The sequence below is a fragment of the Arachis ipaensis genome, chromosome B9 (genome assembly GCF_059453495.1).
Source record: "Arachis ipaensis isolate K30076 ecotype BB chromosome B9, ASM5945349v1, whole genome shotgun sequence".
In the NCBI taxonomy this organism is placed as follows: Eukaryota; Viridiplantae; Streptophyta; class Magnoliopsida; order Fabales; family Fabaceae; genus Arachis; species Arachis ipaensis.
In genome coordinates, this window is record NC_142444.1 from 151544319 (window position 1) to 151563716 (window position 19398).

The following is a 19398-nucleotide window of genomic DNA, read 5'->3' on the forward strand; positions in this document are numbered from 1 at the left end:
CATCTTAGTTTGTTTATGCCATTTATCAAATTTATATACACCGATTTTTTTAATATTATATTTATAGGCTAGGTTATATATATAATATTATGGAAGTGATAATTATATTTTATAAAAGTAAAAATATTATTTAAATGTAAAATTATTAAAGTATCAGAGAAATCAACATATGGTGTTACACATGAAGAAATATCGTAATTAAACTAGTATTTAGTAGTAGTAGTAGCGATAATAACACTTGAAACAATGTCATGTGATATGATATGAGATGATGATGATGGTGCATGAGAGAGTATACATACATACATACATACATGATGACGTGACAGAGAGCCTGTGAGGTGAGAGGAAAATATCATTGCCACGTATGCACTCAATCTAAGCTTGTGTTGTGAGAGCTCCTAAAGATCTTCTCTTTCATTCTCTCTCTCTCTCTCTCTCTCTCTCTCTCTGAAGCACAAAACTACCACCACCACCCCCATCCCTCCAGAATTTTTTTTTTCTTCCATAAAAATTTATTCCGGTTAAATTTTCGGGGGAAAAAACAAAGAAAACTTCCCCCTTTTTTTGTTTTGCTTCATCAGTTAATAGTTTTGTGAACCCTTCCAAATCAGCAAAGATAGTTCCTCAAAGAGATCGCATCCTTATAATAGAAATTATAAACTGCTCAGGTACATAGCTCTCTCCTTTTTCCCGTTATATTCTTTTTCTCCTTTTTGGAAATTTCAGCTGTCAATTTTTTTTTCGTTTTTTTTTTCGGATGATTTAGTTTGTGTACTTGTTTGGCTGTGTTCCTGGTGTTTGTGCTTTTACCTTAGTGGCCTTCCTCTTTTATTTTATTTTAAATTTTTATGCGGTGAATCTGAGTTGTTCATAGATATTAAGGCGCTGTCTCTGAATTTATTTTTTTTCATATTTTCTGTACTATTTTTTGAATAATTTGTTCTGTTTTACTGAGGTTTTATTTTATTTTATTTAAATTGATTTGAAGACTCTCTTGCATGTTTATAGTGAAAAGAAACTCAGAAATAAATTGTTAGTTTTAAAATTTGATACACATATAGAAACAGCTAAAATTTCTGAATTTAACAGCTATTAACAGTTTTCTGAGACCTACCTGGTTTCTGTCAAAAGCAAAATCACCCCTCCCCCCTCTTTCTGGAATATATTTAGTTGAATGAAAAATTTTCGGTGAAAGGATTGGATACTAAGGTAAAAAGTTGATGCTAAGCAGGGAATGCTGAATTACGATATCTTAATTCTTGATTGGTAGCATGTTTTGGCTGGATTGTGGATAATTGCTTTTGGTAATCAGTGGTAGAGAAGGGAACAACCTTCAAAGTTCATAGATGTCTTCTTCTTCAATGGCTGCTTCCAATGAAAGGTGGATCGACCGACTTCAATACTCCTCGTTGTTCTGGCCTCCCCCACCGGACGGTCAACAAAGAAAGGTATCATCTTACTGCTTTTTTCCTTTTCATTGCTTAATGTTTAATAGCTAATATTATTCTCTTAAAAAGATTTTTTTTAATTGTTCATTCTGAAGTAGATTGCACTATTTTGAAGTTCATAGGCACTTCAAATGGGTAGAGCCTCTGGAAATACCTCATAGTCTATCCAACATGTCTATATATGTGACTTTTGAAATACTTTATGCAAAAGTCAAACTTGATGATGATATAAAATGATTATGTAAATACAATATTACTGACAAGGAATCTATATTCATTTGTGTGTGTGTATGTATGCATGTATTACACATGTATGCAAATATGTATATATGTACGTGTGTATGTATGTATTGTAATAATTATTTTTTCGTTTGATGCTTCACTGTTTGTTATAAGGCTTATAGAATTAAAGCCGTTTGGGGAATTTAATTTCTCTATGAATATTCTTTGGGAAAGGTAGCAGATGTTTTATTAAGAGTAGAACTATAGAAGGATGATAGGTCAGTGGCATGATGGGATCATTCCATATGTGAAGAGATATAGTTTGATAACATTCTATTGAGCCGAATTTGGTTGCTAACTAAGAATTTTCAATCATGCACAAATTTTTGGTTTACAGCGTGTGTGACGGATGAGTGCTGATATTAGCCGAGGCATAGAGTGTTCTGTGTGGCACTGATGCAATATTCTTGTGAGAGCATAGAATGTAGGAAAGTTTGATATTTTCCATTAGATGTTAATGAAAAAAGCTTGGTAACTTGTAACTGTTACTGGTGTTCATAATTGTTTATTATGATTGATGATTTATCCGGAGTTTGACTTTAAAAATATTCCTGGGAAGCATCATATTGCAGTTGGATACTTTTATACTGTAGAAAATACTAGTATCTTATTTATTATTATTATTATTATTGAAAAACTATGTGTTTAATCTTATGAATCTTCTGGAAATTTCTAAAGTTGTTCCATTTTTTTCATAAATTATTTTCCGGAATTTTGTTGAAAGTGTAGAAATTACATATCCATAAAGTTTTTTGAAGTTGGATTAGGTAGGGTAGCTTCAAATTCAGGTTGAATCGGCAAGATTCCTGTAGGCTTAATTGGGAAGGCTGAACTTTTTTACTAGCAATTACAAAATATGTCCTAGTGGTAAGCCACAGATTCAACAGGTAATGGGTGAACAGTGTAATTTTATAACTTGAACACATCCATCCTTGTTTAGTTACTAGGATGCTGAAGCCTTGACACTAAATGTTGTGGCCAATTTACTAGTAACTGTGTTATTGAGCAATGCTAGGGTATGGAAAACCAAATAAATGTGTAATATTTAAAAGGACTTGATTTCTGTGAGGATTGACAATTGAAATGATTCCTAGTTGGAAAATACAGAAACAAGGATATTCAAGAACTTGATCTTGAAATGTCAACAACCTAAACGCCTTAAGTTCCTGGAAAATCCAAACAAAAGTTTCAAAACCATCTGTGTTAGGAGATAATCAATTCTAAAGAGATGTTAGATTCTTCAGTGTTGTATTATTTGACAACTTGGACTATAAGCATCTCAAATAAATTGAAATGATGCGGACTATAAATGAAACTAGATGTACGGATGCATCTCTATATTTTAATTTTGGCATGATACTACCTACAAGGCTACAAGTGTGGTACTCTGGGAAGCTTGGTGACTGTTTGATTAATCATCAGAGTTTGGAGCACATTCTCATAGGTCATTTCTGAGGGACTGTTTGAAGTCTTGTTATTTATGGTGGTGTATGATAGGATGCGCTTTGCTTGATCAGCCATACAACACCTACTAGGAAAAGACTTAATTGCAGTAGTTGTATCATTCTCAACTTCTTAATGGTAGCTTAACTAATCTTTGTTTTAGAGGGTTTTCTGTGCTGGATTTGAGAGGACTGCGGGCTTTGCTCACTTGATGTGAAGCTCCTGTTTTCTATTTGTATTTTATTTGATTATTTATTTATTTTGATTTTCTTTAGAGGGCACTTGTCCTGTCTACTTGCATTTCTTCTGTTGAAGAAAAAAGGTCCCAGAAATGGGATAATATGTTGATAACAGAATGATGCCAATGACTTGAATTCTTCAATTTAATTTCTCGGCAGTTTCTTTTATAACTTAATAGATTGTTATTTTTTGGCGTTATCTCCAAATTCACATGTAAAGAATTGTATAACTACCTTGCATTGTTTGCTAGAGCAGAAGCTTCTTGTAATTCTGCTTCCATGGTCTTATGACATTATTTTTGATTTTCCATAGGATCAAATTGCAGCATATGTTGAGTTCTTCATTCAATTTACATCAGAGCAATTTGCTGACGATATTGCTGAGGTATGAACAATGCACTTATGTTACAAATAAACCTCTTGAACTGAACTATACACTAGTTATTTTCATATATTCATTTTTTTTGTTGAAATATCTTTTTGACGAGAAATCCAATAGTTTCTATGAAAACTACTCATTGTTACATGTTAATTTGGCAGTTGATCCGTAACCGTTATCCATCACAGGAAATACTTCTCTTTGACGATGTTTTGGGTATTTATGCTCTATCCCATGTTAGTTTAATTTTTATTTATTTATTTATTTAATTTTTGATGGGCATGGTCATTTAATTCATGTTAGTCTCAGATTACAGTTAATTTACTTCTACTACATGTTAACTACTTTATGTATTTGCTTGTATGTCCAGCAACATTTGTTCTTCATCATCCAGAGCATGGGCATGCAGTTGTACTTCCAATTATTTCATGCATTATTGATGGCACGATAGTCTACTATAAGAGCAGCCCTCCATTCGCTTCGTTCATATCTTTAGTCTCCCCAAAGAGTGAGGTATAATTGCTTCATAATTTGATTTGTATGTAGAATTCAATTTCTTACTAAAGTCTTCTTGCTGTTTAATTCATCTTGCCTTTATTTATTTTTCGAATCTACTCTTGTTCTGTATTCTAGTTTCTTAATTACTAAATATGGCAGTTATTCAGCTTCAGTATTTGAAAAGAGTTTTACATTTGTGCTTTGCATATATTCGCAGAATGAATACTCAGAACAATGGGCTTTGGCGTGTGGTGAAATTTTGAGAATTTTAACTCATTACAATCGCCCAATATTCAAGACCGAAAGGCAATATGGTGAATCAGAAAGAAGCAGCAGTGGCAGCCATGCGACCACTAGTGACTCGGTTGATGGGAAGTCTGTTCAAAATTCTTTGATACAGCAAGAGAAAAAACCAATAAGGCCTCTGTCCCCATGGATTACTGATATATTGCTGGCTGCACCTGTAGGCATTAGAAGTGACTATTTCAGATGGTGAGTGTTCTTTTAAAAAAAGTCCGAAATATGCATAACGAGCTAGCAGCATATTATTTAGCCCATTGAATTCGGTAGATGATGTTAATCTTGTATGTATGTGTGCTTTAGCTAGTTCTAGGGGTTTCATGGTCCTGCTTGATTCAGCTTGAAGGTTTGACCTTAAAGTCAACCATATTTCTTGGTACACAAATTTCAGAAACCAAACTAAAACAAACACCAACTTTCAAACCAAGGAGTGCTTACGAAGATATGTATAGCTCACCACCATTAGGAGAACTTGAGAGTTGAACCCAAGTCATGGTCATATGTGAGCAAAAGACTGATCAGATGAACCAACCTATGTCAGTTGATCCCATTGCGCTTGCAACAATATTTATGTGTTGATCTACCTGCTATTTGAGGGAATGTTTGAAAGTTAGTTCGAGTGGAGTACCAATTGCCATTCTTAATCCTTTTATGTGAAGTTATACACTGCATTCAAAAGTTTTGTCAAGTAACCATGGGAAATTAAAATAAGTTTAGAACAGCAATTATTTCACTATAAGAACAATTTATTTAATATGTAACATATAAGAGGATGGGAATCCACTCCTAGAGCTATGTAACCAAGAGGAAAAACATCCTAGGTGTTGACTGGGCTAGGCCTTATCCTTGGGGACACGTTAGGAACTGTATCGTGTATGTTTTAACTGAGGCCAAGGGTCTGCAATTTCTTCTTTGTTCTACTTTATTAATTTGAACTATTTCCTGTTTACCATATTATCGTTATTCCTGGTACTAAGTACATTTTGCTGATGTCAATGGATCTTGCCATCTATGTTCACAGGTGCAGTGGTGTTATGGGTAAATATGCTGCAGGAGAACTCAAGCCCCCAACAACTGGTACATTGAATTCCAGTTATTTAATATAGAAGTTCTGTCAATGAAATTTATGCATCATAATATGTGCCTCATAACACGGATTAGGCATTGGCCTACATGTTCATGTTCATCTTCCCTGTTTTTATTTTATCTACACTATCACATCTACCACTTTCTCAGTTAATCCAAAATTGATAAGATCTTGTTGATCTATTAATTTTTCAAGACTATTCCTAAGTTAATGTTCTCATGCATGAATTTTCTCTTAGCTTCTTCACGTGGTTCCGGGAAGCATCCTCAACTTGTGCCTTCGACTCCAAGATGGGCTGTTGCCAATGGTGCCGGTGTTATATTAAGTGTTTGTGATGATGAAGTTGCTCGCTATGAGACTGCTACTTTAACAGCAGCTGCTGTCCCTGCCCTTTTGCTTCCTCCACCAACAACAGCTCTAGATGAGCATCTAGTTGCTGGATTACCAGCTCTAGAGCCATATGCACGCTTATTTCATAGGTTATTCTAGACTCAATACTTTTTGTGTTATTTACTTGTTCATAAAGTCATCTGCCTGCGTAAATGTATACACATGACTTTTGCAGATACTATGCCATTGCTACTCCAAGTGCTACACAGAGACTTCTTCTTGGACTCTTAGAAGCACCACCATCATGGGCCCCAGATGCACTTGATGCTGCTGTACAGCTTGTGGAGCTTCTTCGAGCTGCTGAAGATTATGCTTCAGGCATAAGGGTAATAAACTATAAAATCTTATAGCAAAATCACAAAATAATTTGTTGCTACATTAATGAAAACCTAAGTTAATATTTTGGCAAGTATGAGTAAGTTGCTTGATTTTTGGATCAAGAAGAAAAGTTGCACTCTTATTTCTAAAATAATTGTGTATTGTGATGTTTTCATTTGAAGAAACCTTGTGAAAGACTTAAAGCTAATTGGCTGATGAACTTTACTGTTCCTTTGATGCAGCTTCCTAGAAATTGGATGCATTTGCATTTCTTGCGTGCAATAGGGACTGCAATGTCCATGAGAGCAGGCATAGCTGCTGATGCCGCAGCAGCTTTGCTTTTTCGTGTACTTTCCCAGCCCGCATTACTTTTCCCACCTCTTAGGCAAGTTGATGGAGTAGAAGTCCAACATGAACCCTTGGGTGGTTATATCTCTTCCTACAAAAAGCAGGTTGTTAGTTTTTGTCAGTTACATATATTTTTTTCATTCTTATTTTGTAAACCACATCAGAAAAATTCTTTCCACATGCTGAAATTTATAAGTGTTGATCAGATAGAAGTTCCTGCAGCAGAAGCCTCCATGGAGGCTACTGCACAAGGCATCGCATCCATGCTGTGTGCACATGGCCCAGAGGTTGAATGGAGAATTTGCACCATTTGGGAAGCTGCTTATGGCCTGATTCCTACAAGTTCCTCAGCTGTTGATCTTCCAGAGATTATAGTTGCAACTCCACTACAACCTCCTATACTATCATGGAATTTATACATCCCCCTACTTAAGGTCCTCGAATACCTTCCACGCGGAAGCCCATCGGAGGCATGTCTTATGAAAATATTTGCTGCTACAGTGGAAGCTATTCTTCAGAGGACCTTTCCGTCTGACACCACTAGAGAACAAAACAGAAAATCAAAGTACCTCTTTGGAGTGGGGTCTGCCTCCAAAAACCTTGCTGTAGCAGAACTCCGCACGATGGTTCATTCACTTTTCTTAGAATCATGTGCTTCTGTTGAGCTCGCCTCACGCCTGCTTTTCGTAGTCTTAACTGTCTGCGTTAGTCATGAAGCACAATTCAGCGGAAGCAAGAGGCCGAGAGGTGAGGACAATTATTCAGCCGAGGAAATCATTGAGGACTTGCATGCTGTGTCTGAAATTCAGAAAGAAACTAGAAATAGGAAAATGAAGAAGCAAGGTCCTATAGCAGCATTTGATTCTTATGTTCTGGCTGCTGTTTGTGCTCTTGCCTGTGAGCTTCAATTGTTCCCTCTGATTTCACGGGGGAATAATCATTCAGATTCCAACAATGTAAAAGATATAGCCAAGCCTTTTAGAATAAATGGAACGTCACATGAGTTGCAGAACGGCGTAGACTCAGCTATACGCCATACTCACAGAATCTTAGCAATTTTGGAGGCTTTGTTTTCATTGAAGCCGTCATCAGTTGGCACTCCATGGAGTTACAGCTCAAATGAGATAGTCGCTGCAGCTATGGTTGCTGCACATGTCTCTGAACTATTTAGACGGTCCAAAGCTTGCATGCATGCTCTTTCTGTTCTGATTCGGTGCAAATGGGACAATGAAATTCACTCCAGAGCATCATCCTTGTATAATCTCATAGATATTCATAGCAAAGCCGTAGCGTCTATAGTTATCAAAGCAGAGCCATTAGAAGCTACGTTAATTCATGCACCTACTTGGAAGGACTCTGTTGTTTCTCTTGGTAGTAAAAGACACAATCAGTGTGAAAGTAGTAGCTGCTTTGACCCTAGGCAAACATCTATTACTACTTTGGAAGATTCGGGTCCATCAAAACTTAACCGCAAATCTGATAAAACTTCTTGTTCAAATGAAGCATCAGGAGGGTGTACCTTAGGTAAAGGTGTCACAGGTTTTCCATTGGATGCTTCTGATCTCGCCAACTTTCTTACAATGGACAGACATATAGGATTGAGTTGCAATGCACAAATTTTCCTCAGATCCATGCTGGCAGAGAAACAAGAATTATGCTTCTCTGTTGTTTCACTACTATGGCACAAGTTGATTGCTTCCCCTGAAACTCAACCTTGTGCAGAAAGCACTTCTGCCCAACAGGGCTGGAGGCAGGTACAAGTGCACAAATTGTACATTACAAACTGTGTTATCCTTTTTTCTTTATGTTTTTGGTGATTCTTTTAAATTGACCTAGAGTTCTGAAACCAAACTTTTGTTGATATAACAATTATGATTTTGTTAATCATGGGGAGATAGACTTTTTAAAAGGAGAAAAAGATTATTGAAAATGAGACAAAGACAATACCCCAATAAGAGACATTAAAAAGCTTTTTATAGTCGATTCAGATAGCAAGATATGTCATTAATTTCCTTAGTGCTGCTAAAAAGGATCATTACTGGGTTTTATTTTATTTATTTATTTATTTTTTATGTAGGTTGTTGATGCATTATGCAATGTTGTATCAGCGTCACCAACAAAAGCAGCAACAGCAGTTGTTCTTCAGGTCCAAATTTCGCCTTATTACCTTTAATTTATTTAATCATAATTTAAAAGAATGAGTATATAATTGACAAGAAGAATTAAGAATTACTTTTAGAATTGCCTCATAATGCCTATGAAGTTCAAATATCTGATGCTGAAGATCTCACCTATACTTTCTTTATCAGTTGTCTTTTTCTGTATTATCTTTGTTTCGAAAATTTCATCTGTTTAGTCACTTTCTGCGGCTTGTTGCTTGTCAGGCGGAGAGGGAATTGCAGCCATGGATTGCCAAGGATGATGATCTGGGTCAGAAGATGTGGAGAGTCAATCAGCGGATCGTGAAATTGATAGTGGAGCTAATGAGGAATCATGATAGTGCAGAGTCATTGGTAATTTTGGCAAGTGCGTCAGATTTGCTGCTACGAGCCACAGATGGTATGCTGGTTGATGGAGAAGCTTGTACTTTACCACAGCTGGAGGTAGCATTTTACAACATTAGCTTTTCTTTGATTTTGAAGTTCAATTCAGTTACTAGTGAAACTAGTTGCTTTACTAACAAGTTAAAAAGCAATAGACTCAGTTCCTGGTCACATGATGGTGGAAAATTATAATCACAGGAATTTTCTTCTATTAGATTATATTATTTATTGTCATTGAATTCTATGTTAACTCTTTAAATCCATTCAAATTAGCTATGCCAAAAAACTTATTTGATTATTGTCATCAAGTCGTACACATGACAGCATCTGATTAGTTGATATTGTAAAATTCTATACACTGATTGCATATCAAGATATTTGTCATGGTTGTTCGGTGTGAAAACAGTCTCTCTGTATACATGATACATGATAGAACTCAACGGAGTCATTTGACCATGTAGCCAACCCCACCTAGTGGGACAAGGCTTTGTTGTTGTTGTTGTTCGGTGTGAAAACATAAGTCAATGCACACATTCATCCTGTGACCGATTAACATTTAGCACCAACTTCTGGCACTTTGAAGGATGGATTTGGCATTTCCTATGTTTTTACTGATATTAGTATCTCAAATTCTCAATATTTGATAATGATGACCAGCTGCTGGAAGTAACAGCTAGAGCAGTACAGCCTGTGCTCGAGTTGGGTGAATCTGGATTGGCAGTGGCGGATGGCCTTTCAAACCTGTTAAAGGTAACCAAACATCTTTTTCTAACTTGGCTAACATATGGTTAATGAAATTATGGCATTAACATGAATATGAATTTCTAACTTGTTTTATGTGCTTTATTAGTTATTCTATAGATTGTTTACTGATCTCTGTGTGAATATACCACATGTAGTGCCGCCTATCAGCCACTGTTAGATGCCTCTCCCATCCAAGTGCACATGTCCGTGCGCTGAGCATTTCGGTTCTTCGGGACATCTTGCATACAGGCTCGATCAGATCTGGTCCTAAACCGCCGCAAATAAACGGCATCCCCGACCCCTCTTATCCATACTTCAATTTGGATGTCACTGACTGGCAAGCTGACATAGAAAAATGCTTGACATGGGAAGCTCACAGTGGACTTTCGAATGAGTTGTCTATAAAGTATCTCAATACCGCAGCAAAAGAATTAGGCTGTACCATTACCATATGAACATGAAAAGTGAAAGTGAAATCATGTAAAACCATCTTAGTCTATGACAATTTTTTGCCTAGACTTTGTTATAGAAACAGATGTCATTTATGCTTTTGGAACTAACGGGGTTGCAAAATAAGTAACATCATGTGCTAGTCCTGTTAAAAATGCCACAGTCCTGATTCCAGTTTGGTTATACAGAAAAGAAAAGCTAATTTTGTATTATGCTTTAATGTGCTGTTTCTGAACCTGGATCAGAAGTTCTCACAGTGGACTGCATGCTAATGATTGTGCTTATGCTCTCGGTAGAAGAAATTTGTACATTAACTAAAAACCACTTTTTAATCCTTGTCTTATGTTGTATGTGTTGCTTATGTTGATTTGGCTTGTAATGACATTTAAATCTAACTGTATGATGAGTCTGTGTTCAGCTGGTTTACTTTTAATCTATCTATAAAGTTGTGTGACATTTAATCTTTGGCATCATCACTTTGGTTTTTTTTACGTTTTAATATAGCAACAACATTTATACGGTATTCCAACAAGACACAATTTTCTCATGAAACATTAAGGAACTAATATGCCTAGTGAATTGACTTAGAAGTTGCAACTCGTTTTTAAGAGAACACTGTGAGGTATTGGTAGCTTGTTTGGAAATTATTTAATATGAGAAAAAAATTCTATTTTTTTTAACGAAAGAATTTATTTTTATTTGAAACTCAATTCTATAATTTTGGAATGATTATAATATATTAATAGAATGAAATTCAATTTTTGATATTTGACATATTAAATTTGAAGCGTGTGAGAATTGATTTGGAAATCTGTTACAAATGAAGAAAAAATGAGAATTGAAATTCTGACAGCAATTTAAATCATTAATTTTTAACTATTCTAAAGTAAGAAAAAGAATTTAACTCAAATGAATTTTAATTCCTAGCATTCTAATCGAGCTGTTTTAACCTACCGTTGCTTCCTTCAAAATAAGTATTGATTTTTCGTACAAATAATATACTTTTTTTAAAAGAAGAAGTGAAATAGCATTTCAATTTTTCAATAAAAACAAATACGTCCTTTTTTTTTTTTTGGTCTAGAAACAAACACGTCTTAAGATAGATAGCGAAGCATGTAGTATGTTAAACAGATTTTTGTGGACATACATGGAAAAGTCTTAGATTTTTGGGTTAACTATCCCTATTTAACCCATCCAAGTGCCAACAAACTAACAAGCAATTAGTATTCGTAGAATCGTAGTCAATGATAAATACCCAATAAAACAAGTGATTTTTATTAAGAGATTCTAATTAGGCACTTACTCTAATAAAAATATTAAAAGTATCTTTTCGTGAATATATTGTCTAGCTATATTTTAAAAGCGCGATTTATAAGAAAAGAATAACGATTTTAAAAAAATAATTATGCTTTTAAATAAAGATAATACTTTTATAACATGCTAAAATGACAAAATCAAAGCTAATAATATATCATCCAATAGTCAAAAGAAAATATTTTCATATGAAAATAATTATAGAATATTTATTAGAATATTCACCTTCTATTTGTTGTCTTTACTGTTTTATTTATTCTTTTACAAAATTCTAAAAATAAAAAACGTAAACTAAATGCAATTTTGTTTTCATGGTACCAAACCCACCTTAGTGTTTGTCTGAAATGATAGATACCTAATGAAAAAAGTGGTTACTTTTATTTTGTTTTTGGTTAAGCCCAAAGGACTTAAAGCCCAAGATATACGAAACGCTGTCGTAGTAAGCACATTGAGGGGCAAACTTGTCATTCAAATCATAGTTCACCCTGTACAGTGAACAAAACCCTGAGCGCAGCACACTATATAAGATCGCATTTCACTCCCAAACCCTAGAATCTCTGCATCTTCAATCGCCCAAGAGTTTCAGCTTCGGCGCCATCAATCCTTCACTCTCTCCCAACTCATTCTTCATCCAAAATGGTGCGTTCCCTCTCTCTCTCTCTCTCTCTCTCTCTCTCTCTCTCTCTCTCTCTCGTGTGCGGTGATTGTTCCGCTGATTTGAAATAAAGATGCAATTTTTATTTAGCTGCTGTAGTTTCGTAACTGTTACTTGTCTCTTCATATTCGAATCCCTTTTTGTTGGTTTCCGACATTTTGTTTTGGCTCCGGTATTGTAGTCTCTGGTGGCGAACGAGGATTTCCAACACATTCTTCGTGTTCTGAACACAAACGTAGATGGGAAGCAGAAAATTATGTTTGCTATGACCTCCATCAAAGGTATCGGAAGGCGATTTGCTAACATCTGTTGTAAGAAGGCCGATATCGACATGAACAAGAGGTACCTTACCTTCCTCCTTTTATGTTGGACAAAGAAATAATTTATGGTTTATAAATAACAACTCAACAGGTCTTGTATATGTATATGATATCATAAGATAAGTTGTGGCATTAGTTATCTTACTAATGATTGAAATTATAGACTATAGACATTAGGATATAAGGCCAAATTATCTGATAGGGTATGGTTTTTGTTGCCTGTGATGATGGTTTGGGCAGAGCTGGTGAACTGAGTGCTGCTGAGCTTGATAATCTGATGACTGTGGTTGCCAACCCAAGGCAATTCAAGATCCCAGATTGGTTCCTCAACAGGAAGAAGGACTACAAGGATGGCAAGTACTCCCAGGTTGTGTCCAACGCTCTCGACATGAAGCTCAGGGATGACTTGGAGAGACTCAAGAAAATCAGGTCTCACTCAACTCTAAATGAATTTTTATTTAGAATTGTTGAATTGTTTTGTCCTGTTTGTTCCAACTAATTTGGAATGAATTTGCTCGCTGTCTCTGTCTCTTTTCGCATATATAGTTTATAAGACATGGGTGACATACTTGTCTTAATCTTTATGAAGTTCATCTCTTTAAATTAAATTAGGTCACTCGCTTTTGTTGATTGTATATTTTGGTTTAGCTATCAATCATGATGTGATCTATAAAATTGATAGTTTTTGTTACAATTACAACAGTGCAGTTTATATTTCAAGTTAGGGTAATGCTAAGGTGAAGAGTGAAGATTGCTTTTTTTTTTCAGAATAGGAAAAATTCACCAATAAAAATTTATCATGTGTAATGCCCATGTTCATTCTAAATTTAGGAAAAATCTTCACTCTTCACCCAATTCTACTCTTCACCAAAGAAATTACTGTCAAGTTAATATGTTCTGATATTTTATTATATAATACCTGTGTTATTTTTTCGCCTTCATTTCGTTTATCACGTTATATGCAGCATAATCAATCACTGGTGAATTTATGCTTTATGCATTGGTTAGTTTTAAAGTTCTAACAGCTTTATCGTCCCACATTGACACTACTATGCAGAAATCACCGTGGTTTGAGGCACTACTGGGGCCTCCGAGTTCGTGGCCAACACACCAAGACCACTGGCCGTAGGGGAAAGACTGTTGGTGTATCCAAGAAGCGTTAAACTGTTATATTTTGGTTTTTGGAAATTAGATATTGTTGAAGAGGCAGACATATGTTTTACACACCGATGCCGTTTTTTGGTTATATGCTCTCTCTTGACAATTTCAATTTTGTTGGTTATTTGTTTTAAGCTTCCATTTAGTTGAATTATGATGATATTTTAAGATTTATCAGACTTCCGATCCAATAGTATTAAGTTGCGTTTTAACAGAAAGTTGGCCTAACAAAATACTTTCAAATGATTATCGATTAGTAACAGCAGTGAAGCCAAAATTACGATGGGATATATTTTACCTGAGCAAATGAGTTCTTTACTTTTTATTATTATTGTTATGCTTGGTTTTTCTTATACGAGTGTTATGTATTATATTGCATTCACAATTGAAAATGAAGAGAATTAACCGAAGAAGGATTATTTGGATTTTGCCTCGGGAGGGAAATATGAAGACAGAAAGAGGAAATTTGAGACCGACATATAAAAGCAATTGTCTCAAATTTAAGTTACAAAAAAAGACCTTTGTTATTTTCACCTTGTAACTTTTTCTTAACCACGGTTCTTCCTTCAAATAAAAACTGGAATTGTTCATCTTCATGATTCTGTGTTTTTCGTCCTTATCTTTTTCACTAGGCCATGGTTGGAAATTATTGCTAGGTAGGGAAGGCAATGGTTTCAGCTTTTGCAAGTCATCTAGTTTTTGATACAGCAGCACCATTAAGGTTTTGGTGGTGTGCCCTAGTGTCTGCGTTGGGTGGGTGCCGTTGGAGGTGACAGCATTGCAGGGAAAACAAACAGAGATTGTCTTGTTTTGAGGCCCTGTTGTCTTTGTTATCGTTGGCATGGAAGGAGGAGAAACAGGTGCCGTGGGGGAGGGTGAAGGCGGCAACAACAGAAAGGAGGGCGAGGGAGAGAAGGGAGTGATGATAGTTTTGGAAAAAGAAAAAAATATTACCTGACTTCAAAAATTATCTTAGTCCTAAGTGAACAAGAATTTTGGCTAAATTTTAATTTTCTGTCTATACGCCCAAATACGATTTCTTCCCCAAATTTCTGTTTCTATCTCTCTGTTTTTGTCTCATAACAACAGAACCTAAAGTGTTGGGCAAATGACGAGGGTATTTAATCTATTGACAGCATTGGATAGGAATGGAAGAACCAAACATACCCTTCAACTCTCTCTAAACTGAGGCTTCAAAAGGAATTTATTAGCTAAACCGAATAATAAATATTTTTTCCATCATGGCAGGGAACCTGCACCTACCAGGAAATATCCACCGAGACCAAAACTAAGAAATTTCAAAGAATTACAAAAATGGGGCTGAAATAATTTAGAACCCCTGGGGGTTCTGATTTCAAATAAAAAAATTCTTTCCAAGGACCTAACTATCTATATTTCTCTTTCTTTTTCTTTCTTTCTTGGTGAGCTCAGGTTTCACCAACGAAATCACAATCATGGTATCATCGTGGTTCTGTTTTGTTGGTGGGGAGAGCGTGGCTCCATCGCTCCTTTCCACCGGGCTTGGATGAGGCATTGCCGTACCATATCATTCCGAACACGGCAATCCCCATTCCTAGAACCACATGGAGATTGAGATCATCCCTACCAAAGAATAAGAATCCCATCACTAGAACAAGTATTGTCTTCATGTGTCCTAGTACTTGGAACGACACAGCAGTGAATCTCCCAATGCAGATGAATTGGCTGAGGTTTGTGCCAACTGCTATGGTGCATGACAGAACTATGAACATCTGCCAAAATCAACATCAGAATTGAGATGCTCAGTTAGGATCAATTTCTTATTCATCCAAAAATGACAGCAGATTATGACAAGAAACTAATAGAGTTGGCTCCATTGATTCAATTTAAATCACAGATTATGGGAAGAAGGAAAGGATTTAATTTATACACATTGTCAGTGTAAAAATTATACACAGAAATTCAATCATTAGCAGTTGAGTTATATACATACACTTGATGGAGAAATCAATGACTTAACAGATCAAGTCATTCATCATAATATGCTCTTATCTACATATCCATAGATTGAGATAACTTTTTGTGATGCAGTACTTACCAAGGAGCCAAAGTTGAAAGCATACTTGTCAATTCTGTTGTTTGTCAACCAATAATCTAGGAAAGGGCCTATCAACAGTAGTGTTCCAGCCTGAGCAGGTGCTGTGTGTCCTAAAAGGTTGAAAGAACTTAGCGAATATTTCCGTTGAAGATAATGAACGTACTGCACATAAAGGATTTGAGAAACACCCACATCAGTAACATTTTTATAAATAGCATAATTTCTAAAAGCATAATTTATAAGACTACATTAGTTCGCTTCATAGTGTGTAGTGTGTATGCATTCGTAATGAATATATTATGATTGAATCATGCCATTTCAGTTGAACAGATGTAATGCATCACATGAAGAGGAATGTCACACTTACATACTGTTGCAGAGCAGTGCTCCATACTGCTATAGAGGCAGCAATGAATCCTCTTGAATTAACGCTCACATCAGTTACGGTGCAAACAGAGACACCAATAAGGACAACAAGTATGCTCAGTTTCGTGTCTCTTGAATACCGAATCTTGTCGAAAACAATTTCAAATAGGCAGGATACAGGGATCATGCTCAACTTAGCAATCTGCCAATGGTGAAATGGTAAAATTAAATTACAAACTCTATTTATTGATAGACCAATAGCTAAATAACATCCCAACTCACTTGGTAGAATCCCACTGAGTTCAACATTAGGCTCACATTCATTCCAACAATAGAGAAGTTAGCAAAGAACACAAATTTTAGAAGTTCAAACAATGGCAAGTGAGACGGCTGGACATATCCTAGCATCTTTAATGCGGTTGTCATCAAAGTTGTCGTAGCGAAATGAAGACCTGTTAATGTTGTAGCTGCGGGAAGTATAGCCAAATGTTATTAAGAGAATCCAAGAAACTAATACTAAATCCTTATATGGTATTGGTATATCAAACAGAGTTTACCTTCCATGCATTGTTCAAATTATCAGTGCATAGAAATTAAACTTTTTCAAAGGGGAAAGACAACACAAAGAGCAATAACAGAAATGTCAGGTAAAACTGGAAAAGGGATTTTACCAAAACTGAAGCCATAAGTGACCATCAAAGCTTTGTTGACAATTATAACACCAACAGAGGTGACAACATTGAACACCCATGCAGCTGCATCCACTGCAGCCTTCTTTTCAGCCTTGGTAGCTGTAGCCATGTTCTTTTTCGAGTTTTCGCAATTTAACACCAATATTTTCTAATTAGCCTCCATAGTGTTCCATACACAGTGAAATGATGTGCAGAATTCAATCCATTTGAACAAAGAAATAAGCCTGGAAAAATGGAAGATCACGAAATCTTAACATTTGAGGGTGCAAAAAAGATGAACACTATGATTAAAACAATCAATAGCTTTCTAAACAAAACCAATACAATTCTACGCCAAAAGAATTCCAATTCCAATTGCAGCTTGGAATTTCTGGGCGATTACTATGTTACACCAAAAAAATAAAAAAAATTAAAAAAAAAATCTGGATTTAACAATCGTATTATCCTAATTCATTACGAACAAACAGATCCAAATCGGTTCCCAGATCCAGAAGCGTATCGTTGAAAATTAATTAATAAGAAATGAGAAAGTGATAAGATTGAATTGAGTTTTTGTGGATTAAGAAGAAGCAAACCGTGAATGGCATTGGAGCATTGAGATATAGGAACACGCTATTGCTAAGCAGCGAAGAAGAGAAGAATCTGCATGGCGTGAATGGAATGTTATCTTAAGATTAAGAAAGAAGAAGCCAAGGTTCATATGTTTATGCTCTCTACTAACTAGAAAGATTTATTATCATTATTATTAAAAATACAATTACTACATTATACAGTTTTGACGGGTTAATGTTTTCCTTCATCAAATTCATCTGCTACCATAAAAGAAAAATTTGCGATAATTTTACTCGGAAGAAAAAATAAATATAAGTGTGGAGTGTTTATAAGAAACTAAAGACATATTAATTGAAGTAACATCTGTATTTTTATTATGAGTGTTAAAATCGAGGTAACTGATCAAATTAGTTGCTAAAAATTTGATTACTTTTTAAATTAATTATTTAAAAATTATAAATTAATTATTTTTGTTATTTTGTCATTTAATTAATAATTTTTGTTGATGATATAAAATGTTAACTCGCACACATGATATTCAATAAGAAAAGTCTAGGGCCAGCAACTTTATTAAATTCTGGCCAGCATGTAATCAGCAAAGAAAAGTGAGCCATTGGATGAAATTTCACATTATTAAAATCATCATTGATGGCTATTTGATGACTACAAATCACAAAAATTACTGTTCTCCTAACATTCCTCAATTCAATATATTTAATTAGATGTTGAATAAATATACGTATGAAAATATATCGATTTAGTCTATTTTTTCAATTATACAAACCATAATGCTAATATAACCTATCGTCACTAAATTAATAAATTTTTATAAATATATTTATTTAATGTCTAATTAGATATGGGTAACATATATTGATGCGAATTATTTATAAAAAATAGTACGATTTGGTGTTTATAAGTATATGGATTAAATATTACTCTAAACAAATTTTTATTTAATTAAAAAAATAAAAATCTAACTTAACAACTTTTGATTTTAATTTTTGTTTTAAAAAAACTCACTAACTTATTTTTTATTTAAATTAAAAAAGATTCACCGAATAATTTTTTATTTTTCTTTTAAAAAAATCTCACTCAATTATTGTTTTATAATTTTATTCTAATATTTTGATAAAATTCTAAAAAATCCAATATTTTCTAGTTTTACAAAAAAATCCCATATATGAAAAAAAATTTTACCTAAAATTACAAACTAGTTCATAAATTTCTTTTTATTGCCATTTTAATTTTTTTTAAGAATATTTAACTTTTTTAGAGTACTTTGGTAGGTTTACTTTCTATAGAGTTAAGAAAAAGAAAGGCATTAAAACTTTTTTTTATGTATTTTTTAATAGTTAAATTAGTTGTTGAAATATAAAACGTTCTCCAAATTCGTTTGTTAAAGATTTATCAATTAAATTAATTATTTAAAATTATAAATTAATTATATTTGTCATTCAATTATTCAATTAATAATTTTTGTCAATGATTGATTATGTGAAATGTTAATTAATAGTATACATGACACCTAATATATATAATTGAAAGCTGACCAAATATATTTTGAAAATTTATCAATTTAGCTAACATATCATATTGGAAATAGGGTTCATGTAGTTAAAAAAAAGAATTAAATTAATATATTTTCATAAACATATTTAGTCAATATTTAATTAAGGGCAAATAACTTATTTAAGTCAAGGGGATGAAAAAATTACATGAATCAGCCAAATCAAAAATTGGTTCATGAATTAATCAGTCCACATTTCTATATAGTTCGAATCACCCTAAT

At 34.3% G+C, this 19398-nt stretch overlaps 3 protein-coding genes across 8 annotated transcripts; 2 read left to right on the top strand and 1 right to left on the bottom strand.

Annotated features, from left to right (window-relative positions):
* Window positions 1–218: 218 nt before the first annotated feature.
* LOC107617449 (protein GIGANTEA) lies at window positions 219–10933 on the top strand. Of its 6 annotated transcripts, none has more exons than XM_016319206.3 (15): window positions 219–671; window positions 1235–1451; window positions 3729–3800; window positions 3956–4010; window positions 4165–4307; window positions 4510–4784; window positions 5614–5669; window positions 5918–6158; window positions 6245–6395; window positions 6630–6839; window positions 6942–8489; window positions 8813–8881; window positions 9120–9338; window positions 9936–10028; window positions 10178–10933. In XM_016319206.3, exons 2-15 carry the CDS (start codon window positions 1350–1352, stop codon window positions 10475–10477), a joined length of 3534 nt encoding a protein of 1177 aa, XP_016174692.1. In that variant the 5' UTR covers window positions 219–671; window positions 1235–1349; the 3' UTR covers window positions 10478–10933. The 6 variants fall into 6 exon arrangements, with proteins under 6 accessions (XP_016174692.1, XP_016174693.1, XP_088354188.1 ...); XM_016319207.3 differs by having other exon boundaries at window positions 366–671; window positions 1274–1451; XM_088498062.1 differs by having other exon boundaries at window positions 381–671; window positions 1274–1451; window positions 3956–4030.
* Window positions 10934–12294: 1361 nt separating this feature from the next.
* Window positions 12295–14137, top strand: LOC107618927 (small ribosomal subunit protein uS13z/uS13y/uS13x). The gene is made up of 4 exons (XM_016321114.3): window positions 12295–12425; window positions 12623–12783; window positions 13002–13190; window positions 13819–14137. The coding sequence occupies exons 1-4, from the start codon at window positions 12423–12425 to the stop codon at window positions 13922–13924; spliced, it is 459 nt and encodes a 152-aa protein (XP_016176600.1). The 5' UTR covers window positions 12295–12422; the 3' UTR covers window positions 13925–14137.
* Window positions 14138–15105: 968 nt separating this feature from the next.
* Window positions 15106–17792, bottom strand: LOC107619654 (UDP-rhamnose/UDP-galactose transporter 6). The gene is made up of 6 exons (XM_016321945.3): window positions 17630–17792; window positions 17034–17278; window positions 16645–16829; window positions 16364–16564; window positions 15997–16158; window positions 15106–15670 (listed from the first exon to the last, which is right to left on the bottom strand). The coding sequence occupies exons 2-6, from the start codon at window positions 17161–17163 to the stop codon at window positions 15380–15382; spliced, it is 969 nt and encodes a 322-aa protein (XP_016177431.1). The 5' UTR covers window positions 17164–17278; window positions 17630–17792; the 3' UTR covers window positions 15106–15379.
* Window positions 17793–19398: the final 1606 nt, after the last annotated feature.